Raw genomic sequence first — 27,793 nt, 5'->3', positions numbered from 1 at the left:
AACAACATGATATCAAATGCAAATCTGGGTATTGAGTCTGTGAAAATCCAATGTGCCATACAGAAGATTAGGTTTGGTGCCTCAAGCTTCTGTGCCTTGTGATTCGACGTGGTGAGCTCTGAAGTCGCACACTAGTTTGGAAGAACTGCAAGTGTAGGCAGAAACCAAGTTAACCCTTCAAATCTGAGGCCTTTACCAATTTAATGCATTCCTCTGTCAGTGCATTCCCATTTTGTTCCATGAATTCCTCTTCTCTGCAACTTAAATTGTATAACTTTTCCTTCTTTCATCTGAAATGAACCATTTGGAATGTTGAAAGGCATGGACAGAGTAGATGTAGAAAGGTTGTTTCCCATGGTGGGAGAGCCCAGGACAACAGGGCACAGTTTCAGGGTTAAGATGAAGTGGAAAAGTGGATCAGCTCATGATTAAATGGCGAGGCCAACGCGTTGGGCTGAATAGTGTATTTCTGCTCCTATGTCTCATGGTCATATCCTGGCCTCAACGAGCAAAAGTATTTCCTAAATATATCATTGAAATCTTGGCATCAATGGAGGGAACGATTTAGTTCAGAAACTGGGGAAAAGCTTATTTTGAGTAATTGACACCATATGGAAGGTTGGACAAGAGTAGCCTGCAATTTGTAGTCAACACCATGAACAGGTTTAGGTATGTTAAATATTTTGCACAGTTTAACACTGAGACACTGTAACTTAATAATTTAGAAAGGGAAATGTTTAATGTTTTAGAGTCTAGATCTTTCATCAGAATTGGAGAAAGAGAAAAAAAGAAGTTGATTCGAAGTCACAGATGGCATTTCAATGAGATGATTCCCTTGTGTTTCCCTGGTCTGTCCTTCCTTCCCAACCTTTACCATTATGGCTCCTTCCTGCACAATCTTAGGAGGTGCAACCTGACCTTTTAGCTTTTCCTTTCCCATTGCTGAGTCATTCCAGGTGAAGAAGAAATGTACTTGCACTTCTTCCAGCAGGGTTTTGGATCCAATGTTAATGCGCAGACTGGGTGATTGCTTTGTGGGGCTCCTGTGAGGCAGCCAGTAGGAGTAACTGTGAGCTTTCATTGTCCCCCATTTTAGTTCACTGTCCAACTCTTTTCTTGCCTGTGCCCCCTGCACTGCTACAACGAGGACTAACACTAACTTGAGGAACACCACCCTATCTTACAACCCCCATTTTAGTTCACCGTCCAACTCTCTTCTTGCCTGTGCCCTCTGCACTGCTACAGCAAGGACTTACACTAACTTGAGGAACAACACCCTATCTTACATCCCCCATTTTAGTTCACCGTCCAGCTCTCTTCTTGCCTGTGCCCTCTGCACTGCTACAGCAAGGACTTACACTAACTTGAGGAACAACACCCTATCTTACATCCCCCATTTTAGTTCACCGTCCAACTCTCTTCTTGCCTGTGCCCCCTGCACTGCTACAGCAAGGACTAACACTAACTTGAGGAACACCACCCTATCTTACATCCCCCATTTTAGTTCACCATCCAACTCTCTTCTTGCCTGTGCCCCCTGCACTGCTACAGCGAGGACTAACACTAACTTGAGGAACACCACCCTATTTCAGGACTCGATGTCAAATTCACCGAACTCACTCTGCCTGGTATTAGAACTGGCAAATTCTGGATGTTGCCACTTTTGCTCAGCTGTCTGTCTAGTTGGGCCTGCAGCACGTTACCCAGACAAAGAAGCTGAATCTAATCTCGACTGACATGAACATTAAATCATCTGGTCTCGCCTTATCAGAGATATTCCCTTTGTTCTACTCCTGCTACCTAAAGCTTGTGTCCTTCCTTCCAGATCTGATGAAGGGTCCAAGACCAGAAACATTAACTTTTTCCAAAGATGCTGCCTAATCTGATGACTGTTTTAAAAAATTTTTTTGGTTTTTAATTTGTTTTCAACAGCACTTCAAAGATTACTCATATTGTTTGGAATCATGATTTAATATAACCAATATAAATTGCTCATTCTTCTGTCCAGTATTTCTGTATCCATTTAACATATGCATTAATTCAAATTGAAAAGCAAGGTCAGATGTTCTTTTTTTAAAAAAACTTTATTTATTCATTCAAAAAACAAATAATATATGACATATACAGCAATTAAACATGAACATGAATGTTTTTTTTCTATATATATATAGAAAAAAAAAGAAAAGAAAAGAAAAGAACCCCCCCTCCCTCAGCCAACTCTCTTAAGGAGAGCCATAAAGAAAGAATATTTAAAAAAAGAGTTAAATATACATGTTAAAATTTAATCAAAATAAATTGAAATGTAAATATTCCGTATAACAGCCACTTATTAATAAAAAAATTATAATTATCATGTGAAACATACGTAATTTTTCCATTATTAAACAATATTTCATCTCATTATGCCATCTATTTATATCAATCATATTTGTATCTTTCCACGGACTAGCAATACATTTTTTCACTACGGATAAAGCTAAATATACAATAGCAAGCTGGAATTTATCCAGATGTTCTTGAATAAGTAATGTAAGACTGTAATGGAATGTGGCAGTAATCATACATTCAAGTATTTGAGTAAAATTAGTAAATCTGTTCTGGTTTTGCTTCATATGGAGCAATATTTGCATTATAGTTGAGCCCATTAAGGGCAATTGAACTGAATGTTGGTAAGTGAGTACCTCATGTCAAGGAGCATAGACATTGCCTAAGAGGATGTGTCATGTAAGAGCAAAGCAATGAGCAGCAGATGAAATAATACTTGATCCATTATTTTTTTTCCCCACAGGCTACAAAATGAGAAATGGATGAATGTTCGAGTCGGAGATGTGATCAAATTGGAAAACAATCAGTTTGTGGCTGTAAGTAATCTCTGGGAACCTGATGATTTTTACATTTGTTCTGGATTCATGGTGAATTCATGGAGCCCGGACTTTTCGAAAACTCTCAAACTTTTAAAATTCAGCAGGCTTTTGTGAGCGTGTAGAAACGCCACAGATGCACAGCGGCAACATGCTTAATACAGGTAATCTTATCACAAAGAAATTCATTTGTACACTGTATTTTTCTTTTACGATGTGCTTCGATAGTTCAGTGGTTAGAGCACTGGTCTTGAAAACCAGGGGTCGCCAATTTGTTCATCACTGGGGCCTCATTTCTGTGAGGGGCGCTGGACAAAGTGGCGACTCTCTGTCTTCCTTTCGGTTAAAGAATTTCATGTAGGTAACATTCTAAATGTAGTATTACGTGACAATAATGAAACCTTTACCTTCAAAACATAATTTCAAGCATTACACGCCTTTTTTTTTGCAGTGAAAAATGTTTATGTTTATATCTTTGTCAGGCGTTGACTTTATTTTCTTTCAAACTGCTCGTTTTGATAAATGAATCCTGCTGTATTTGCCTAATGAAAAAACTTTCAAAATTCGTCTCTGCTCCTATTTCTCCTTAAATTTGAATGTTCAAAGTGACACCCAAGAAAATTTGAAACACACCCAATCCCTGAGCAGTCTGGATTTTAGGATTTCTATTGAAACTTGCAGCTCATCCTATTTACTCTCGGAAGGAAACTTCTTGCCTGGTCTCCTCGAACTGATGCAGTCTAATCATGGTGAATGCTCTGCCCTGGTTTATATTTTTAATATTTATTTGTTTGCCATTTTTCCAGTCTGGATAATTGCGCGACGATAGAGGAACTACACAATAATTTAGCTGTGCTTAATATTTATTTAATAATGATGCTTTGATTTTATACCATGTTTAATTCTTTGGCTTGGCTTCGCGGACGAAGATTTATGGAGGGGGGGGTAAAAGTCCACGTCAGCTGCAGGCTCGATTGTGGCTGACAAGTCCGATGCGGGACAGGCAGACACGGTTGCAGCGGTTGCAGGGGAAAATTGGTGGGTTGGGGTTGGGTGTTGGGTTTTTCCTCCTTTGTTTAATTAAAATTAGTCTAAAGCTTTTCCCACTATTTCTAATCTGATACTAAATTTTTGAAGCCCAGTGAATACAAATTAAGAAGTTTCTGTTGGCGATGGAACAGCAATCTTGTTGAGAATCCTCCTATGGCTCATTCATTTACATAGATGCTCTGTGATACTCCTGATGGAGACCACTGTTAAAATGATTGGCATTTCTCATCTAAAATCAAAAATTGGTGGGTGAACACATTGTAAGTTTGTCTTCGAACAAAAGACCAACTCTTGACCAGCCCTTTCAGCTTTCGTTTTGAATAGAGCTCTACTTTCATATCAAACTATTGCAATAAATTGAAATCATTCTGTCATTATAAAACAATCAATCTTTAGATTCACCAATAACACAGCAGGACCTTCGCTTAAATTTTAAAAGCAATACTCACTTTTTCTCATACTTTTGTTTCTATTTTGTGACATATTTCTTCCATTCTTCTCTCATTTAACAATTAAATGACAGCCATTCCCCTGGGGGTACTTTGAGCTTCAAATCCAAGTACAATTGAATTCCAACTGTCTTGTTTGTCTCCCCAGTGTTCAAAGTCAAATAAATTATGCAAGGTAATTATTTTAGTTTTACATCCCGGTCAGTCTCCTCCAAGGCTGCTTGATTCTAATTGTGTTTCTTGCCTTTTAGGCATTTTTTTTTTCTTTCCTGGCATTTTGACCTTCCCTCTCATTCTCTCTACCTCACCCTTCTCCATGCAAACCTGACTGCCAAAAACATGTTAGCCGCCTTTCATTCCAATACGTTCCACTCACTTCTCCCACATTAGATGTACCTCGCACTTTCTCTTTCTCTTATGTTGTAATAAGCTACAAACTAAATTCAGAAACAGATGTATAAAATGCAGAACGAGCAGCCATTAAAATTTCGTAAAAACTGCTTGACGTTCATTTAATTGAAACAGCAGAAATATATCTTTGCAGATTATTTTTATTTCAGTGGACTATTTTTGGGATATTTTTCAAGTCGTCCAGATCAGAAAGGAAACTCGTCCCATTCGTAGAGCATTCCAGTACAGTACAAGCCCTCCAGCCTACAATGTTGTACCAACCTATATAACCTACCAAAAAACTAAACCATCCCTCATAATCCTCTATTTTTCTTTCATCCATGTGCCTATCTAAGAGTTTCTGAAATGCCCCTATTGTTCCAGCCCTGGCAATGCATTCCAGGCACCCACAACTCACTGTGTTTTAAAAAAAAGTACTTATCCCTGATGTCTCCCCTGAATTTTCCTCTCTTCATTTTGCACAGATTTCCTCTGGTGTTTGCTACTCCCACCCTGGGAAAAAGGTGCTGATTGCCTACCTTATCTTGGCCTCTCATAATCTTATAGGACAAAATTAAGTCACCTCTCATCCTTCTTCAATCCAAAGAAAAAAGCCCTAACTCTGCCTCATTATGACATAAATCCCTCTCCATAGCATCCATATCTCTCAAATAATCAGATGAATACCCAAAACAAACAGTGTGGGTAAAGGCTTGGAGTGGATCAATTAAAGAACTCTGCAATATTTGTACCATCCATTCCCAGGAATCCACTGTCCATTTTTAAACCTGAGCAGAGCTTTGTTATAGACTCACAATGCAAATCGACAGTATGTTATGAAATTTGATTTCAACTGATTTCTGTTTTATCTTGAACTGTCACAATTGATTTCAGGCGGATATCCTGTTGCTTTCAAGCAGTGAACCTCATGGACTCAGTTATGTCGAGACGGCTGAGCTTGATGGGTAAGATTCCAGAAAGAAATACTGTACAGTAAAATCCCCGTTATCCGGAATTCAAGCAACAAGCATAAATAATAGCAGAAAATAAATAGGTAAAAAATATGGAAATTTAAAATTGGCACCCCCCCCCCCCCCCCTCAGTGGTTAGCTCTCCAATCTCACAACATGAAATCTCGAGCAAGCAGAAAATTCACTTATCCGGCATTTACTAACCCCCATGGTGCCGGATACCAGGGTGGGGGGGAAGTTACTGTACTTGCATTATTTCTCTCGCTCCATTCTTTGCAGCCAAACAATAATCATAGGAGAGAATGGATGGGGGTGGATTTGCTGACTGGTGGCATCTTCTGCCAGATGGGAATGGAGTATTACCATGTTCCCCCCCCCCCCCCCCAAGCTGCAACAGTTTGGGTCAAGCCAAGCCAAGGGTGTTGAGCAAAGTCACTTGCAGGCTCTCTGAGCTAGTGAGGCCTGTGGCTGCTCACTCTCCTGTCACAGCTGTTTGTGATCCACTCCCAAGCTTAGTTTTTGTTCAGTTCCAGCTTAAAAAGAGTTTGAGTTATGAATAATTCTCAGGAACAGAACCTAATGTAAAGATATTTGCTTGTTTCATTTCTTTTCCTAACTGGAGAATCTGATTGTAAACAAAGAGAGAAAAATAACATGTGAAGTACATGTAAAATGTATTTTGAATTTTTCAGGGCTATTTTACCTAGTCTTTTTTATGCAGTCTTCATAATAAATTTATAGATACTAAAATATACCTTTCTCTCTTCTATTAAATAATAAGATCGTTGTTTCTATTACTGGGTTAGTGTTTTGTTGAGAAAGAGATGAGTCTGGACACAAGGATTTGCAATCAAACGTAACTTTATTAACACAACAATTAATAAGAGAAACTATTTATAAAGGAGTGTGGGAACATATGCGTGCAATTTATAAGAGAGCGTGGGAAGAGATCGTAATGGGAAACAAATGGGAGAATGTTAAACAGCACACAATTATTAATTCACACGGGCGATGCAGACATCCACGCACTATAACCCTCCCAGACCCTTGACGAAGAGGTGGAGGATCTTGTACCACTGTACCGACAGGAGTGTACATACGCTCTCGGACCCCTGATCAGTTAAGAGGTGGATCTGTACTATTGTACTTGCAGGTGTGTATGCCACTCTTGGACCCCTGATAAATTGAGAACGGCGGCTTTACTGCCGATATTGATCTATAGCAATTTGAGCGTTAGCTTCAATGAAGTGTGCACCTTACCTGTGACCCTTCCAAGCAATGTCTGCAGTAGCGACATGGCCTGGAGCGGGTGTCCAGGGCTATCACCACAAGAGGGTTGGCACCAAGAGGGTGCATCTGCTGGCATTTCCTCCTCAAGCAAGGTACTCTTTTCCCCTCCCCCATATGCTCGCGACTATCGCTCGCCGTCAGACTCATCCCCGCCACTGCCCATGTCACTAATGTGCGTCAAGCATCACTAGCTTCAAGCTTGACATGCTCTAGTGGCTCTCCACACAATAAAAGCAGCGCTTTCAGCTGCTTTGTCAGAGGAACTGAGTAGGTTAACATTCATTCACTGGGTACCAGCACCCCTGGCAGCCTCCCCCCTCCGCTGAGCGAGTTTATGAATGTTGGTCTGTGCCCCCCATTACTCTAATGCCCTCCCCCCCATTACTCTAATGCCTCCCCACTCATTTTGGAGCCAAGCCAACCTTGACCACAAGGCAGAGAGAATGAGTGTCCTCTGTGCTGGTACTAAATACAGGCTCTAGGATGCTAGGTGATTTGAACCAGCCAATGGAAAGGTGTGTGCTGACCAGTCATCTGAGCCCAATCTTAACTGACTCTCCACCTGCAAACCATAACTTTTTAACTTTGAGTGGAACAAAAAAATGCACCACGTACTGACAGGTAGATGTGACTTCTGAATGAGTTTCAGGCGGGGAGGCCAAATGACCATCAGCAATAGGCATGGAGGCCACGCTTCCTCCACACACAACAGTTAGTCTCCCCCAGCGTCCCACAAGATGTTGCAGACCCCTTACAAAAAAATATAATTCTTTGTGCCAAGCTGAACTATTCTAACAGTCCCTCCCTATTTTAAAAATATTCTTATGATCTACACTCATTTTTTTTCTCTCTTTGTTGCCACCTGTCAGCATTGCTGATTTTATAAATAATTTTAATCAGTAAAATCATCTCTGCAAAAATGATGGCTAATGATCTGCCTTGGCAACAATCCCGAACAACACTCAGCAGTTGCGAGAATAACGATCAGATTTGTTGGTGACGATGTGGCATACATTTCCTGCGGTTCTGCTTTCGTGAGCAATGCATTGTATTTGCCAATTTTCCAGTTTTTTTTTTATTGCACGGCCTAATGGTAGCAGCTGACCCCGTAGAATTACCTGTGGAAATCACGCTTCACAAGCGCACATGCATCAATCTGCTTGCCAGTTTTTTTCCAATCTACTTTTAACATTTGGCGGCGAAGAGTACGATCAAACACTGAGGTGGGAAAAAAAGAGAGAATCAGCATCTGTCGTGCACGCAAAACTTCGTGAAACCCCCTTACCCCATAATATCATCTTTAGTGTGGAGACTTTTAAAAATGCAGCCAGCTTTTAATTCACAAGTTTTCAACAGGCAAATCGTTATTTTAGTAATGTTTGTTGAGGGATATGGAAAGGTTAGTTCACTGGGGATTGTTCTTTTGCTCTTCACGTCGGGTTCTTTATTTATGACCTGAGGCAAAAGTGATTCTTCTGAGAATGGCTAACTCCAGCATTGATATCAGATTTATTGTCAGAGTCCATATGTGACTTCATATGCAACCCCGAGATTCTTTTACCTGTGGGCAAGGCAGAATTACCAATTATTGGTTGTGCAAAAAAACAACTGGACTCAAAGTACACATGTAAACAAACAAAGAAATCTAAACAAACTGTCTGTGCAATACAGAGAGAAAAAAATCAATAATGTGCACAAGTAAGAGTCCATAATGAGTCCCTGATTGAGTCTGTTGTTGAGGAGTCTGACGGTGAAGGGGTGGAAGCTGTTCCTGAACCTGGTGGTGCGAGTCTTGTGGCATCTAGACTTCTTTCCTGATGGCAGCAGCGAGAACAGAGCGTGTACTGGGTGGGGTGGATCCTTGAAGATTGCTGCTGCTCTCTGACGATAGTGTTCCCTGTAGATGTTCTCAATGGTGGGGAGGGTTTTGCCTGTGAGGTCTTGGGCTGTGTCCGCTACCTTTTGCAGGGCTTTACACTTAGGGATAATGGTGTCTCCATACCAATACCTTCTTGAGACCACACACCCCTTACCCAATAACATCATCTTTATGATGTTGATTTAAAAAATAACGGTGAAGTATTCTCCTGCTCTTCACATCAGCTTCTTAATGTTTTATTTTTCACACTATGAACCATATCAACCATGTACAAACGTTTCTCATTAAATTTACACAGTGGTCTTTTCTCCCCTTTTTTCCCCCCTCCAAAACCCATAAATATTCAACATACACCTGGTTCTTCATTGACATCCACCTGAACTGTGTCCTGAGGAGAAAAGAGGTTTCTTCTGAAAATATCTAACATTGCAAGTGTTAGCTTGGATTTGATGAGGAAGTTCCTGGTCTGGATCTTGAACTGACAATCTGTGGAGGTTTGGTATGACACAAGAAACCCTGGCAAATTCTACAGAGGTGTAGTGGAAAGAGCGCTGACCAGCTCCATCACGTTCTGGTATGGGAACACCAATACCCCTGAGTGTAAAGCCCTCCAAAAGGTAGTAGACACAGGCAAAACCCTCCCCACCATCAAGAACATCTACGGGGAATGCTGCCATCTGAGGGGATCAGTAATCATCAAAGACCCACAGCACCCAGCACATGCTCTGTTATCGCTGCTGCCATCAGGAAAGAGGTGTAGGTGCCACAAGACTCGCACCACCAGGTTCAGGAACAGCTGCTCCCCCTCCACCATCAGACTCCTCAACAACAGACTCAATCAGGGACTCATTTAAGGACTCTTACTTGTGCACTTTATTGATTTTTTTTGTTCTCTCTGTATTGCACACAGTTTGTTTACATTCGTTATCTGTTTACAGTTATTTTTGTTTATATATTTATGCTGTGTACATTTTTTTTTGGATTACCAATTAATGATAATTCTGCTGTGCCCACAGGAAAAGGAATCTCAAGATTATATGTCATGTCAGTATGTACTCTGACAATAAATCGGAATTAGTGAGAATGCTACCGACTAAGCCACAGCCAAGGGCAGAGTCGATTAGACTTTTAGTTGATCTCTATAAAGCTTTAAGATAATTACAGCAGATTCTTTTGGAGGTATGCTCGATAAAGGTGTTAACATACAACATTGATTTTGGAAGTTGGATTATAGAAGAATTTTCTGTAGAATCTTGTGGCTTGGCATTTTCTTTTCATAATTTTATGTTTTTAAGGTCCCAGATTTCAAATTTATTCTCAGAGTATATGCATGACATCACATACAACCCTGAGATTCTTTTTCCTGCAGGCACGGCAGAATTACTGCTATTTGGTAGTGCAAAAATAAACTGTACCCAATGTACACATGTAAACAAATAAAGAGATAATATAATGTAAACAGACTGTGACAGCGAGAATAAAAAAATCAATAAAGTGCAAAAGTAAGAGTCCTTAAATGAGTCCCTGATTGAGTTTGTCGTTGAGGAGTCTGATGGTGGAGGGTAGCAGCTGTCCCTGAGCCTGGTGGTGAGATTCTTGTGGCATCTTTACCTCTTTCCTGATGGTAGCAGTGAGAACAGAGCATGTGCTAAAACAAAGATGTTACCAGCAGATGGATTAAGAGTATTTAGAGAACATTAGGTATAACATAGTTCTTCATGGACATTGAAAATAACTTACTTGCTGAGCAACATTTATTCAATGCCTTGATGAGTCAATATAGGTTGAATATGCCTTTATATGGGTGGGAAAGGCACAGAGTAATGTTCCAGGTCCTATCATTCTTAATATGCAATAATTTTAGGCTTGAATTATTCGCAGTGTTATTAATTACTCTATTCAAATATCGAAATCCTTGGATGCTGTCCTGTTTCTATTTTGTCTAAGGTAAAATACTACTTATTCCAACAGGGAAACCAACTTAAAAGTTCGACAGGCGCTGACGGTGACATCAGAACTTGGTGCAGATATGAGTCAGTTGGCAGAATTTGATGGTGAGCATGACATATTCTATTAACACTACGGATGAAGCAAACTGTTCAGGGAACTCTACATGGAGGGAACTGGGCTCCAAAACCTTGTGTACAAATTCCACTCTGCAAAATAAATCCAAAAGACAATGATGGAGCAGGACCAGAAACTGAATTAAGGCAGCTTCAATCAATTTCATTACACAAAGAATGAGAAGAATATTTTTCTTGGCTATGCTTCAGCCAAGTTCACATTGCAGTCCTTTCCATGTTTATACTTGCCGTTTCACACGGCTGTGTGTTTAAATAATTAATTAATCACCAGGGTCATCATACACGCACAGAACATTAAAATCGTCTGGGATTTGAAATAATGTGAGGCGCCATGTAATGAAACAATTGTAAATGGACTGGAAAGATAGGTATGCTCTTGGCTCATTCATGGTGAAAGCGTACGTTTTCTAACACTTGCAGCTTTGTGAGTTCCGTGTGCAGATCGAGCAAAGGGGACTTGCCTGCATTGCACATTAGTCAAAAATTGAACATTCCCCACCGTAACTGCTGAGCCTCTGACTTCTGTAATACTGTCAGGTTTTATTGAATATTCTGTTACGTACACAGTAAGAATGAGCTGTCCCACGTACCTGACAAATCAACAGACAACTCGGTTCATGAATCGGTAAGCCTCGGTTGTGTGAGTAGAATGTAACTTGCTTAATGCCTCTTGCATTAAATCTACTTGGAATTTCTCTCCTTTTTGATTGGCTGGTGTCTCACCTGAAGATCGAAAACAAGAATATAGTAGCATCAAGAGTCTGTTAGACAAGGGCTGGTTTTATTGTACATAACAAAGAGGAGCAAGATTAGGCCATCCGCAGCCCTTCAAGCCTGTGCTGCCATTCAATGAGGTAATGGCTGATCTGATCTGATGGCTCGTCTCCATCAACCAGCCTTTTCCCCATATCCCTTATTTCCCCCTAATCTGTAAAAATCTATCCGACCTTGCCACTGCTTCAATAGGCAACAAATTCCATTGAATCACCACCCCAAATCTACTCCCCTGGACCTTGAGGCTATATCCCCTAGTTTTAGTCTCCCCCCACTCATGGGAGCAATGCACCAACCTCTATCTATGCATTGCATAATTTTATATGTTTCTATATGATCCCCTCTCATTCTTCTAAATTCCAGTGAGTTGAGTCCCAGACGATTCTAGGCTAACCCCCCCTCATCTCTGGAATCAACCACTTTCCCACCCGACTCCCATATCTCAATACAGTGCAGTTTAACTGTTAAGTGTGAAGTACTTGATCAGGATTGAATAGCTCTTTGAAGCCGGCAGTTTGTGCGAAGCTGAGGGAAGCAAGGCAATGCGCATTGAATTTGTTCTACGACTTTAGCTTTGAGTCTTCCCATCTGTGGCCCAGGTCCCATTATCACCTCCCTTCACTGGCAGATGATTTATTACGGTGGAGTTGTAGGATACGGAGATTGATCTCAAGCTATGTGAAAGACAGTATAATGCTCTTATGTGTAATAGAACAGATCCCTGAGAATATCTGCCTGTAAATTGAATGTTGAATGTACAAATCCTTCTCAAAGCTGTAAAAATAGTTGAAGGTTGAAGAAAGTTTTAAATCATTGTCCATATAAAAAGCTTTTTAAAGAATTATATTTACGGAACTTATTACCATACACAGGATCTTGCAAAAAGCAGATCAGTACTCAGTGTGCTATGGGATCATTACTAAGCTCATTATAAAGGTTGCCGATCTTTTGCAAAGTGGAAAAAAAAATCAATTTACTGACAAAATAAGTAGAATTTGGTTGAAATATTTGACTTCTTGCATTATCGTTTAACCTTTTGGACTCTGGCCATTTTTAACCTTTCATGGGTAAAGCTTTACAGTATGAACGCAAGTGCAAACCAACTGGTGGTCGGATATAAAGCCAGTCCCGCAAATCTGGGACACGAGGTTTATGCACGTGTTGGCAGTCCCTGAAAACTGGGACGTGGAGTCCAAAGGGTTAAAATGCAGCTTTTAAAATCACACGAAGAATTATGTCACTTCAACTTGGAAATAAATATTGTAAATTGTTTTGATTTTACTGCTGAGGTATCACCAGGGGAGATGCCTGCCCATCTGTTTCTAACACTTATTGGAACTATTGAATCCAGTGGGTTGTGGAGCCATGAGAAAGAAAGGACACAATGAAAATATCCAAAGCCTCCTTTTGTGTATCAGCAGGCTTAAACATTTCTTGAATTAAAGGCTCATTTCCCAGAATAGTGAGCTATAAATTCAGGTGGCTAAAATCCAAGATACTGCTTCTCACGAGATTATGCTTTGAGAATCCAAAGATGAGGAGTTTATTATGTTCTCTGACCGCTAAGGTTAAAATACAAGCTGTGTACTTTTACCAGAGGTTAATACGATACGAAAGCGGAAATTTAAAAATGTGAATATTTATTACAGTGTGATCTTCCATACCCTGATACAGGGTCAGTGTCAGAACAAGTCAAATAAGGGGGCAATAGGGTAATGGGGTCGAAGACTCACTCAGCGAGGGAGGGGGCCTATCTGCCATGAACCTCCTCCATGTGCTGCTATCACACTTCCCCCCTCCCTCCAAAGTAACTGAAAACACGCTGCTTATATCGTGTGGAGATTAATGTTGCTAGCAATGCTAGTGCTGGGGGGGGGGGGCACAACAATAACTTACTTGGTGGGGGGGGGGGGGGGTTATGGCCGAAAATGCCCACTCTTGGCACTGGCCATACCCTGATATGATATTATTAAAAATTAAAGGTTCAAAACAGGTCTTAGCCTAGGTGCGAACCACGTTTCAAACAAAAAGGAATCTATAATTTACTAAGTCAACTCATATTAATCCCTGGGGCAATTGTCAATTCCATCAGAGGTGATTCTCAGGCAGACTGATCTGATGTCCGTTCTCTCCAGGGGGAAGCCTACGGCACCAGTTACTCCAACGCGATCTCCCAAACAACTCCCAAAAATAAAAAAAATCTTCCCTTTCTTCATCTCTCCATCTCCATCTCAGGAGACAAGCCTCCCACAGACATTTTTTGTTACAAACTTACCAGCACCAACAACTGAAAAATGTTTGCTGGTGTGCCTTCCCTCCCTTATCCACTTATTACCTGATGCCTGTGGGACTGTGCTGCTCCCATTGCCCCTTCCTTTCCACCATTTCGTTTGGGTGCCTGCCTACATTTTGTTCATACCTTGATGAAGGGCTCAACCCCAAAATGTTGGTTATGTATCTTTATCTTTGCTACATAAAGTGCAATGTTTGACCTGCTGAGTTTCTCCAGCATTGTGTTTTTACTTCAGTCACAGCGTTTGCAGACTTTTGTGTTTTACAACTCGTAGCAAGGCTGGGTTTGCTCACTTTAGGTTGAATCCTGTGCTTCCAAACCAAAGTCATGGGGTTAAATGTTGTGAAGAAAATTATTTATAAATTGATGCAGCTTTTCAAAGTGCTGGTGAAATAGTTGGCTCAAAACTTTCCCTGGAGAGGAAATGTTTATGTGACAATAAGTAGTTCACAGCTCCACAAACTCTTCCGTGAATTAGATCAGTTTCTTTTGATGACTTGAGACCAACTCCAATCCAGATTAAAATGTTCATTTACGGAATATCCCAAGAAATCATTTTAACCAGTCCTCTCCCAGGAAGCTCCTAGCGATAATTCATCTGTTACCAATCCCCATGCCTTGACTCTGCAGGGTGACAGTGAGTTTCAGCCCCACCTGAATCTCATGTTGACGTGAAAGCTTGTTCTGCATGAGTGGCCTGTATAGGCCGCACATGTTCAAATGAATTTTGTGGAAGTGGTGTCAAAGCTTCCCTGTGAGCATGAAGAGTAAGTACTCAATTAGGTTTTGGAGATAGATTTTTGATTAAATTCCTTTGTGCAGTGTAGCTATTTGTTGCTCTATGCAAAATATATTCAGAGACCACTGATTAAAAATGCACAAGATCCAATTATTTTATCATTCTTTCAAAAGAATCATGGAATTGTTACAGCAGGGGAAAAGGGTTTTTGGCCTGTTGATTCTAGTTGTGGGGTTTCATTCTACTTTGCATAGACTAGTCTAGGTTCTAGAGATTTTTCCTTCAGTTTTACAAACAATACATTTGTCTGACATTAATGATCATGAAAGCCCAGAGGGTAGGGAATTCAATTAAAGCTTGCTTATCTGACATGTTTCTGACTTGCCAGGTGTCAGTTAAACAAGAGTTACAGAACTCTATCAATGTATTGTGTCTTAATAAGAGGAGTATCAAATAGTGCATCCACCAACTGTACTTGAAGCCACGCTCAGTAAATTCACCGGAGGAAGTTATTCCCAATGAGGATCTCATATGCTGGAGAATGGCGAACTGTATTGAGAAATTTCTGAAATTGCCTGTTCTGGAGTGGGCAAATTGCAAAATGTCAGATAAGCAAGTTTTTACTGAACCTGGGTCTTCTCATGACTATTGACCCTGATCTTGGATGCTACTGCAGTGACCTAAATAATTAGCTTTGGATGGTTCAGCTCTGACCTGGAGCTGATCCCAGAAATAAATTAGGAGTTGATCAACTAATTGAGCAGTAAAAACCTATTTGCTGACCTACCTCTTAACAAACTGCAGCAACACATTCAAATTCAGTCTAAACGTTTGTGGTCTCCTACTACTGTAGATAACCAGGATGTTATCCTACATATTAAAGTAGCCATAAGACAGGAGTTGCACTGCCTGCATTGTTAATGTATTTTCGTCAGAATTATTTGCCTGGAAACTTATCCCAGTAACTGCTTGAGGTTGAGGTTAACAGATCCAAATGTCAAAGACGGAGGCAAATCCTTGGGAGCAATGAAGTGGTGGATGGAAAGATGAATGGATTTGAACAGGATAAAGTTACAAGATAACAGGCTAGAATATTGACTTTAATCTCCAAAGTAGGAGCGTAACGTAATTTGAAAGGTCATCTGATTTGACAGTATTTCCAGCACAATGATTATTTAATTCAATATGTCATCATTGTTGATAGGACAAAAAGGTGATTTCAATATGTGTACTAACCAGAGACTACTTTGTAATGTTCTCCCACAAGTGGCTCATGCAATTTAAAAGCAGAAATCATGAACATTTTCCTTTCACGGAGCTCATGTTGTTGAAATGGCGTATTAAGGCATTTTTTAATGCTGTCTGTGTGGTGAAACTATTGTCCATATTTGTCATATCTAAATAACATGACCATGCTCTTACTTGCTGGCTTGTGACTCCTTCCCTTTCTCCCCCATAAAGGGTGTCACGCCACATGCCTGCCCCCAGTTTGAGTCTGGGTCTGTGTGAGCGACCAACACGGGGACGCTGTCCGTCTCTTGCAAATGGATGCCTTCAGTTTCGGCAACTTTCAGTTTTTGTGTAATTGATTGTGCATCAATCTGCATTAACATCGACTTCTTCAATTGCTGTAACCCCCCCCTCCCTCCGAGTCAATCTCTTTCCCATCCCTCTGTCTCCTTTCCTTCAGCCCCCTCCCCTTCACCTAACCCTCCTATCAGAGAGCGACACTCTCCCCGCATCACTTCTCCACTCTCTTCACTTCTACCATCCCACCTCTATCCACCTATGGCCTCCTACTTGTTCCTCCCCTTGCCCCTTCCTCTTCTCCTCTCCTCCTATGCCCCCACCTTTTTATTCTGGCACTTACTTGTTTTTGCTTATACCAGGTGAAAGGCTCAGGCCCAAAGTGTTGGTTACCGTCTATTTCCGTGTTGCTCTAGCACATTGGTGCATTACACTTGACCCTAGCATCTGCAGACTTTCTCCAGGTGCTTAACACCAGGTGTTGGTTTCCAGTGTTGTTCCTCTCTATGAATGGGAACACTGTCTCTATTTACACTCCACTGAAACCTTTCTTTATATTGTGTTACCCTCTGTATGTTTGTTTTTCTCTGATGGATATTACCTCATCTTTCTGATCACCCTTCAAAGTTGTGTTCCGCTTCTCCACATTCTTTCACAATCTTTCTTTGGCTTGGCTTCGCGGACGAAGATTTATGGAGGGGGTAAAAAAGTCCACGTCAGCTGCAGGCTCGTTTGTGGCTGACCAGTCCGATGCGGGACAGGCAGACACGATTGCAGCGGTTGCAAGGGAAAATTGGTTGGTTGGGGTTGGGTGTTGGGTTTTTCCTCCTTTGCCTTTTGTCAGTGAGGTGGGCTCTGCGGTCTTCTTCAAAGGAGGCTGCTGCCCGCCAAACTGTGAGGCGCCAAGATGCACGGTTTGAGGCGTTATCAGCCCACTGGCGGTGGTCAATGTGGCAGGCACCAAGAGATTTCTTTAGGCTGTCCTTGTATCTTTTCTTTGGTGCACCTCTGTCACGGTGGCCAGTGGAGAGCTCGCCATATAATACGATCTTGGGAAGGCGATGGTCCTCCATTCTGGAGACGTGACCCATCCAGCGCAGCTGGATCTTCAGCAGCGTGGACTCGATGCTGTCGACCTCTGCCATCTCGAGTACCTCGATGTTAGGGGTGTGAGCGCTCCAATGGATGTTGAGGATGGAGCGGAGACAACGCTGGTGGAAGCGTTCTAGGAGCCGTAGGTGGTGCCGGTAGAGGACCCATGATTCGGAGCCGAACAGGAGTGTGGGTATGACAACGGCTCTGTATACGCTTATCTTTGTGAGGTTTTTCAGTTGGTTGTTTTTCCAGACTCTTTTGTGTAGTCTTCCAAAGGCGCTATTTGCCTTGGCGAGTCTGTTGTCTATCTCATTGTCGATCCTTGCATCTGATGAAATGGTGCAGCCGAGATAGGTAAACTGGTTGACCGTTTTGAGTTTTGTGTGCCCGATGGAGATGTGGGGGGGCTGGTAGTCATGGTGGGGAGCTGGCTGATGGAGGACCTCAGTTTTCTTCAGGCTGACTTCCAGGCCAAACATTTTGGCAGTTTCCGCAAAGCAGGACGTCAAGCGCTGAAGAGCTGGCTCTGAATGGGCAACTAAAGCGGCATCATCTGCAAAGAGTAGTTCACGGACAAGTTTCTCTTGTGTCTTGGTGTGAGCTTGCAGGCGCCTCAGATTGAAGAGACTGCCATCCGTGCGGTACCGGATGTAAACAGCGTCTTCATTGTTGGGGTCTTTCATGGCTTGGTTCAGCATCATGCTGAAGAAGATTGAAAAGAGGGTTGGTGCGAGAACACAGCCTTGCTTCACGCCATTGTTAATGGAGAAGGGTTCAGAGAGCTCATTGCTGTATCTGACCCGACCTTGTTGGTTTTCGTGCAGTTGGATAATCATGTTGAGGAACTTTGGGGGACATCCGATGCGCTCTAGCAATAGGATAACTGGAAATGCACTTGGGGATAATGATAGAAGGCAGAAAGGAATACTGATAGGAAAAGCAAAACAAACTGTAGACGGTGCTGGAGGATGGCAAGCCCTGCTCTGACTGACCAAGAAAAGGGAGAAGAGGTTATCATCTGAAATTGGTAAATACGGTGTTCAGGCCAGCTTTTGGAAAGCACCTCACCTTTCATTTAACATTTTAGTAAATGCATCGTGTGACTGAGTCGGTGCGTTACTTATTTCACTTCTTCGCTAATTTACCATCTGGCGTTGGGTAGCTTACCAAAACCTGACTGAGGAAAATTGTCTGCCTTGGGAAATTATGTAGCAAGGAAACTGATCTGATCAGTCGAAGCCCCAAAACACTGAACAGATTTTATTGTCTCACTTCCACCCTCCAGTCCCAACATGCCACACTGCACCTGTGTTTTATCAACTCCATGAATCACTTGTAAAAGCAACATCTTAAATTAAAATTTTTAATTTAAAAAAAATTTATTTACCACTCGGTAGAAGTTGGTTTCAGCTATTTAAACACGTGCCGCCCAATTACACCCAATTTAACCTACAAACCTGTATGTTTTGGAGCACCTGGGGAAAACCCACAGACATGAGGTGAGTGTATAAATTCCTCACAGACAGCACTGGATGCGAACATAAGTCCTGGCATGAGCCCAAAAAGTAAAGTATTACATCACTGTTTTCAAGGGAAAAATAAAATGTGGCAATTAAATTAATATGATTTCATATTTTTGAACAATGTAACAGATAATTTAGCCCATTGAGAGCAGTGGTTTTCAAAGTGCTCCCTTCTACTCACATTCCACCTTAAGCAATCCCTATGCCATAAGTGCTTTGTGATTAGTAAGGGATTATTTAAGGTGGTATGTGAGTGGGAAGGGAAGTTGAGAACCATTGCTCTTGACCCAATTGTTACTGAATTATTTTGCTTGAGAAAAATTGTCATTGGTCCATTTCCTTTGGAGTTATGAAACTGTGCACCTAACGAGTCAATGAGTACAATTAAAATGGTGGTTTTCAATCCTTTTTCTTTCCACTCACATATCACCTTAAGCAATACCTTACTAATCACAGAGCACTTATAGTTGGGACTTATAGTTGAGCACTGAGCTGGGAGGGGGACAGTTTGAAAACCCCTGCCTTAGAGCAATCCCACAATCCCATTTCCCCACTTGCATCCCTGTATCTTATTCTGTCTCGCACGCCCACCAACTCCTTCCAAATTCTCCTTCTACCCACAACGCAAACAACCAATTAAACCACCCGCCACCAGGTCTGTGATATGATGCGGGAAACCCTTGAGATCACAGGGACAATTTGTAAACTTCACACAGGCACTGTCATGGCGTTTCTCTGGAGCCATACCCATATTTTGTTGGATCAGACATACCTGATCATCAGAGAGTCACTGAGACAGATGGAAGAGCATTGTGTTGGCACTGGAACAGATTGAGGGGCTCCTTAAATTAAACATCCTAGTGCAAGGAAGCCCAGATATTTTTTTGTGTGGAGCATAGGAATATTAATTTTTTCCAATTAAAAATTTTATAGGATTTTTAAAAATATGCTGACAAAATCATGGTTGGGATCTGCAAGTCACACAATTTACTACTTCAGCCTGGCTCATTTTGGTTGATTCCTGGCATCAAATAATTAAGTTTAAGTTCAAGTTTATTGTCACAGTGAGATAGATTCTTCCTCGAGTGGTCTAGTAAATCAGTTCTAATATTCATATAGCCATGCAAAGTAGTAGGGCAAGAATCAGGATCAGAATTTATTAGCATGAACATGTCACAAAATTTATTGTTTTGCAATAACAGAATAACAAGATTAGATGTTTGGCTAATAGGGATGTAAATCTCTATCACATCTTTCTGCAGGGAATTTGGGGAGTTGTCGGAGATTCCAAATATTGCAGTCAATGGACGGGGTCGCAAATTAACTTTAAAAGTTTCTGATAGAGTGCTAAAGATTCCGCTCCAAAGCCCTGGTATTTCGAGGCTCTGATTAAAACCTGTGATTTAGGTGGCAAGGGGAGCATTGCCACCGATATTGCCGTGTTATTGAACAAAAAATATTGTTTGTGAGATCAATGAAGCAAATAAATCTTGCTCAGATGATACTTGATTTTTTTTAACACTGAGTTGTTGGGTGAAATCGGTAAATGGTGCTCATACAATTACTTTCTTATTTTGCGGCAGGGGAGATCATTTGCGAACCACCCAATAACAAGTTGGACAAATTCGTGGGGACTCTGTTTTGGAAGGACAAAAAATATCAACTGGATAATGAAAAGATGCTACTTCGCGGCTGTGTGCTGCGTAATACGGAATGGTGCTTTGGTCTGGTGATCTTCGCAGGTAACATGCTGAACACAGAACATAACATTACCTGAATAGTTAATCAGCATGAGTGGACAGAATTAAAGTTTTAGTTGAAAGCTGATGCAAGATCTTCAATCTGAACTGTTGTCTGACTGTTTTCAAATTTACAAAACCTGACATTTTATTTTCATTTACGTTTATATGGAAGTGCAAAATGAGACAATTTAGATTAACTGCCTCACTTTGAAAGGATGTTTGGAAAATACAAAGACTAAGTGGTGACCTCTCCTGGAAACACAGCATCTTCTCACTTTTCAGGAAGATGCAACAGCGAATGCACTTCCTGAGAAGTCTGAAGCAGGCAGGGCTACCGGCCACCATCACGTCAACCTTCTACAGGAGCTCTGTGGAGAGGGTCCTGGTCAGCTGCATCACAGTGTGGTACAGTGGCAGTAGACCTTTGGAACAGAGGTCAATCCACTGGATCATTAAGAGTGGTAATCACTGATGTGATTACCAGGACCGTTGCTTGAAGAGGGCTCACAAAACTGTTGAGGATCCCTATCATCCCAATCTTCCAGCTACTCCCATCAGGAAAGAGATACAGGAGATTCAGACCACAGGCAGTGAGATCGCTGAAAGACTGATAAACTGCTCACATCCAAGTCTCTACTTTTTATTTATTTATTTTGATATGTGTAAATCGGTACTGCATATGTGTTGTTTGTGTGTTATTCCTGAATTTGTGTGTTTGCATGTTCTTGCACTGAGGACGAGAGAACACTGTTTTGTCAGGTTGTACTTGTACAATGAGATGACAATAAACTTGAACCTGAACAAGATACCATTGTGCACAAATCCTGGCAAGTGGCCGAGCATCTTGAAAATTGAATCTTTAGACTCACAAGTTGAGGCATGGAATCTAGAGACAGGAAAGTAAAGTTGAACTTGTATAAAACACTGCTTTGGATCCACTTGGAGTATTTTATTCAATTCTGGTCCATATTTTAGAAAGATGAAAGACTTTGGTACCAGAGATGAGGGATTTCAGCTATGAGGTTACATGCGCAACGTTTCTAGGAACTGGGCAAAGAAGGTGTACAAAATTTAAATTTCAAATTTGGACATACAGCACAGTAAGGGACCCTTCTGGCCCACAACTGATAAAGAATTGCTGGAGGAACTTAGCGGGACAGACAGCATCCATGGGTTGAAATGGTCACCCAGTGTTTTGCGTGTGATCCTTTATCATGGGTCAGCACCCAACCTGCTGAGATCCTCCAGTAATTCTTTGTCTTCCCAAAATTCCACCATCTGTGTTTCTCTTTCATTTCTTGCAGAGAAGGCAAATGGCACCATTGTTCACAATGCCATGGCAGGCGACGCATCGTTAAAGCCATAGAGTCATGGGGTATTGTAGTTACATGTTCCTCGGTCACTGAGTCCACACCGACCATCAACCATCCATTTTTATACCGATCCTGAATTAACCCATATACTTCACCACATGCTCCCTTCAGATCCTCTGCAGATCCTACCTCTCGCAATTTACTACGAGTGGCATACAGTGGCCAATTAACATCATCCCATATCTTCTTTTGAGCACTCGGAGGAAACATGGTTTGCACAAGTTAAAACACAATGTTGTAAAAACTCAGCAGGTCAGGCAGTGAACTTTATATCATCCATTCAGGAGACTTGCCGTTCATTGTGGACGATCATGCCTCTATCCATCACGGTCTCTGACCCCCTGAATTGTAATTGCTGCCTCTGCTGTTTCTAACCACTATGTTAATCCATGTATCATTTTCATTTTCTGTCTGCCTCGGCTTCTTTTTCCAGTTGTAACTAAATGTTCTAATGTATCTCTTTGCGTGATGTGTCCAAACAAATTTGATTGCTGTTTTCTGATTACTATGTACTTTATATTGCAAACTTTTGATAACTAATGTTTTGGGCTCGAGCCCTTCATCAAGTTTATGAGCAGAATATAAACAGGTGTCTCTACAAAATTGTGAGGGAGGTGGGGGGGGGGAGTTAAGGGACAGGAGGAGGAGCATAGTCCCACAAGGAGAAGGTAATAGGTGGATAAGGGAGAGAGGACACACCTGCAAACAGGGGGATGGGGGATGACTGTGAATGGAGAGGGAAGGGGTCGGAGAGCTGGAGAAAAGAAGATGGCCGGCAGTTCAGTGCTGCATTAGAGTACCTGCATCAGAGGACTTAGAGAGCCCAGATTTTTCTCACTCATTCCTTTTTCTTCCAGGACCTGATACCAAGCTCATGCAGAACAGCGGCCATACCAAATTCAAACGGACAAGTATAGACCGTCTGATGAATACATTGGTCCTGTGGGTGAGTCAATAACAATCTATGAAATCACTTACCTTATCACCATGTATAACCGAAGCATTTCAACAAAGGTTCACCCGATTAATGCCTGAGATAGAGTATTTTTAAATTTAAATTTAGACATACAGCACTGTAACAGGCCATTTCGGCCTATGTGCCCATGCCGCCCAATTACATCCAATTAACCTACAATCCCCGGTATGTTTTTGAAGGGTGGGAGGGAACCAGAGTCCCAGGGAAAACCACACAGACAAGTGGAGAACGTACAAACTCCTTACAAACGGCGCGGGTTTCAAAACACGGTCCCAATCGGTAGCACTGTAAAAGCGTTGTGCTAACCACTGCGCCATAAAGGAGAGATAAAGTAGTTTGGGCCTACAGACGGTTCAGTTTAGAATAATGAGTGGTGATCTCGTTGAAACATGCTAAGTTGACAGTGTAGATGGAGAGATGATGTTTTCCTAGGTGGGGTCTGTTGAATTATAGTCTCAAAATAAGGTATCGATCATTCAGAAGTGATGTGAGAAGAAACTTCTTCACTCACAAACTGATAGACATTTAGATATTGGGTCTACTTTAGACCAGTGGTTCTCAACCTTTTTCTTTCCACTCACATCCCACTTCTTTACGTATTCCCTCTGCTATCAGTGCTCTGTGACTAGTAAGGGATTGCTTAAGGTGGTATGTGAGTGGGAAGGGAAGATTGAGAATCACTGCTGTAGACTCAATTGTTACTGAAATATTTTGCTTGATAAAAATTGTCATTGGGCCCATTTCCTTTGGATTTATGAAACCCTGCACATAATGAGTCAAATAGGACCGATTGAAACAGTAGTTTTCAAACTTTTTCTTTCCACCCACATACTACCTTAAGCAATCCCTTTCTAATCACAGAGCACCTATGGCATAGGGATTACTTCAAGTGGTATGTGAGTGGAAAGAGAAAGGTTGAGGACCACTGCTTTAGACAGTGATTGTTAGGTTTTTGTATTTTAAGGAAAACGCGGTCAATGCTGGAAAATAGTCCAGAGGTAAATGATCAGTCATGAACATATAGGAGGCAGAGCTGGTGCAGGGGCAAAATGGCACTGTACTGCTTCTATTTCTTCTGTTTTTCAAGTCTGCAGGTTCCATTAACAGTGAAGTAATACTTTCTTCCTTTGCAGAAGCCTTGCCATCCACTCAGTTCTGATCATGAGCTCTGATGTCATCACTATAAAGACATAATTTAACCTGGATCCACAATCATTTGTAATGGATTCAGATTTCAGATTTATAATCAGACTACATACATATACAATCCTGAGATACTTTTCTCTGAGGGGGTGAGGCAAAATTACCACTTATTGGTAGTGCAAACAAAATCTGTACACATGTAAACAAATGAAGAACTGTAAACAAATAACAAACCTAAACAAACTGGCTGTGTAATACAGCGAGAATTTAAAAATTCAATAAAGTGCACAAGTAAATGAATCCCTGATTGAGTTGGTTGTTGAGGAGTCTGATGGTGGAGAGGTAGCAGCTATTCCTGAACCTGGTGCAGTAACATCAGTGGTTGGAACAAATAAGATGTGTGCATTTTGCTGGAGGCTAGATGACCACATAAGGGAAGAGGACTAACATATGCTGATGTAGTGATACATCGAGTGGGAGCTTCACAACAGATATAGATCTCCTGGGTTGTATCGTTTGTGATTATGCCATCAGATTTTTGGGGTTGTAGAACCATTTAAATACATGCATTTCAAACTGTATTATCTCAAAATATGATTTCAAACCACATACTTATGTGTCAAAACATTTAGGATTTAAGCTACATCTTAAACAAGGGTAAAAAGAGACAAAGGTTTAGGGAGGGTCTTGGAGCCTCGGCAGCTGAAAGCTTGGTACCAATCATGAAATAACTCAAATAGGAGACGCTGAAAATCCCAAATGCAGAGGGTTGCTTGGCTGAATGGAGAAGGGTGGGATTTTAAAATCAGGGCATTGCTGGTCAGCAGGTACAAAAGTGATGGCTGAGCGGGGTCTCTGGTGAGGCAGGATACTAACAGTAAAGCTTCAGATGGCCTCAAACTTAGTGGCATGGTGGATAGCAAACAGCCTTGAAGACACCATAGCATGACTGAGGGTTTCAGCAGGAAATGGGCTGAAGCCAAGGCAGAGCTCAAAAATGTTCTGAAATTGTAACAGTAATCCAGTATCAGTTGTCATCATTCTAAATAAGTATGTGTTTCATAACATTGGACAACAAAGATTTGCTTCCTGAACACTTTTGGGTGTATTTTATGGATTTTGGGCTGTTGATTATGAAATTTGCCTCACATTTTTTTCTATCACATCCCGATCTTTTAGCAAAAACCTGTTTTTGTGATTTTTTTTTTGTCGACTAGTATATTGTCCACAAAGCAAGCTGTTTTGGTCAGTTCAAGCATGCCTGGGCATACATTCAATGCAGGTGTGATGCAAAAGTTGTCTTAGGCCTCGGCAGGCTCAGTCAGGATAGATGCAGACAGGCTATAAAAACAGCTGACGTACACAGGTGCTGTGCATTATATTGCTTATAGATTGAATAAGTGTTGCTGCACATGTTCTTCTGTGCAGTGAGGAAACTTAACAATAACATTAATTCCCTTCAGGAAGATTCAATACAGCAGAAATGTCTTGTCAAATGTTGCAACAGCTGCGATACATTCTGTCACATTTTTTTGTGGCTCAAAGACGCAGCATGGCTGCACTTATTAAGAAAGCCTATGAGCGCTAATTTGGTTATAAAATTGGTGGTCAAGGCAAACCCTGGGCTCCTCACATTTGTTGTGCAACATGCGCAGTAAACCTGAGAGGTTGGCTCAGAGGTACAGGATGTGATTAAACCTACTAAATTCAATAAAAAATTAAATGTAATATTTCTCCAACTTCCTACATGATAGAGCAAATTTGAAATTGTCTTTGTTTCCATCCTGAAGTTGTCTATCATAATCCCCCAACTTTATTTTCAAGAAGCAAACCTTTTGGGGGAAAAAAAAATTATTGTCCAGTGTAATCTTTCATGTGCATCAGTTTCATTGATGCTCCATAAATGCCTCTTTTAATATTGCCCAAGGTCCCAGTTCAGACATCTCTGCTTGTATTGGTGCTGCCTGGACTGGTTTGGGAACAACATTTCTGACTATGCTTAACCAAGCAGTAAGAGAGGATCAACCTGCTACACAACGGCATGTAGAGGGAAAAGGAAGTCCAATGTTTCCCTGTAAAACAGTCACAATAAGAAAAATTCACTTTCTTCATTCCTCAATGATGCAATGAATCTCTCTCTAGATCTTTGGCTTTCTCGTGTGTATGGGAACCATTTTAGGAATTGGAAATTCTATATGGGAGAATGAAGTTGGATTTCATTTCCGCATTTATTTGCCCTGGGACCAATGGATGAAAAGTGCAATTTTTTCAGGATTCCTCAGTTTCTGGTCGTACATCATTATCCTAAATACAGTTGTGCCAATTTCACTTTACGTCAGGTAAGCCATTCCAATCAAGAGAGTATGTTTATTGACCTTTCCTTTCATGCCTTATTTATCTTATTAAAATGTGTCAATAATAATCCTTAATTTCAGAAAACATGATGCAAATTTTAAAAAAACAATGAAATAATCCTTGCATTCATCAGGTGTTTTTATACTCATTCATTCTAAGGGTAAATTGCCGTTGTTTTTAATGGATTAAATGTACAAGTTACAACTGATGTACGTAACCTTTTCCCAACACTTTGTAGTGTTGGGAAAAGTACCTCTGCAGCTTAATAAACCTTCAAGGTACAAGGAATAAGGAGTAAATTATGTGTTTCCAGTTTGCTTCAAGCTTCGTCATTATGTACATCTGCACCAATAAATAAAAGATACAATGGAGAACCTTCTGTGAACTCCCAACTATCTGAGAAATCAGTTTAATGAGAGAAATATGTCTCTAGTTAGATGTGAGTGTGAAATAATGAACAGAGACACACGTGTTTATAACTTGTGTGCTAATACAAAAAATATTTGGTCTGTTCAATGAATATGTTTAATTTGATTGGAGAATCTTCCCTGAAGTGATGTCAAAGGTGTTTCTGTGTCGCCCTTTTCCCACTGGCATCCCAGTTAATTGGCCGTGCAGTGTCCCAGAATAGGAAGCCATTTGTGCTGCTTCCACTGGGCCACCTTTAACTGGACTGACTGCTTTTCCACTGAACATACTCATCTCCAGGGATTGGAGAGTCTGCCTTCGAATGGAATGGATGGAAGTTGACCTTTATCCACTGGTTTAATCAGCTGATGCCAGGGATGTGACTAGGGTGAGAAGCTGTCAGTCCCTGACATCATTTGATGCTAGCGTGTTGATTGTTTTTCCTTTTCCACTGGACCCTTAACCAGTTAATTTCCCGTAAATTCCTGGGACAAGGTGCCAGTGGAAACGGGGGTTGTTACATCTGTCTTATGTTGCAGACAAACATTTCTTTTTTTTAATCAATGTTATTTTTGATTTATTTTTTAAACAGTTGATATTTGGTGATCATTTAAATTCACAATGTCAAGTCAGGTTTATTGTCATCTGATTTTACAAGTACAGCCCGATGAAACAGCGTTCTCCAGTCCTCGATGCAAACAGACTTAACACACATACAGACAAGCAATACAAATGCAGGAAAAGTACTTAATCTATGCAAATAAATAAATAAATATCACTTTGTGCCTGTGAGCCGTTGCTTTGGTCGTTCATAATTCTCAGTGTCTGGGGGAAGAGTGGATGTTGATGTTCTGCTTTGATGTTTAAATTG

General features: G+C 41.1%; 1 protein-coding gene across 5 annotated transcripts in view; it reads left to right on the top strand.

The window, feature by feature from the left end:
• atp8b4 (ATPase phospholipid transporting 8B4) overlaps positions 1-27,793 on the top strand; it is a 232,260-nt gene that overhangs the window by 147,185 nt on the left and 57,282 nt on the right. For all 5 annotated transcript variants that reach the window (XM_069910766.1, XM_069910763.1, XM_069910765.1 and 2 more), the window contains 6 exons: positions 2,789-2,861; positions 5,645-5,715; positions 10,862-10,944; positions 20,509-20,667; positions 22,898-22,986; positions 26,302-26,498. In XM_069910766.1, the coding sequence (XP_069766867.1) occupies positions 2,789-2,861; positions 5,645-5,715; positions 10,862-10,944; positions 20,509-20,667; positions 22,898-22,986; positions 26,302-26,498 (672 nt within the window). The remainder of the gene's footprint in view (positions 1-2,788; positions 2,862-5,644; positions 5,716-10,861; positions 10,945-20,508; positions 20,668-22,897; positions 22,987-26,301; positions 26,499-27,793) is intronic.

Source organism: Narcine bancroftii, chromosome 14, assembly GCF_036971445.1.
Source record: "Narcine bancroftii isolate sNarBan1 chromosome 14, sNarBan1.hap1, whole genome shotgun sequence".
Classification (NCBI taxonomy): Eukaryota; Metazoa; Chordata; class Chondrichthyes; order Torpediniformes; family Narcinidae; genus Narcine; species Narcine bancroftii.
The sequence above is the reverse complement of the archived record's forward strand: the minus strand, read 5'-3'. Positions and strand labels throughout refer to the sequence as shown.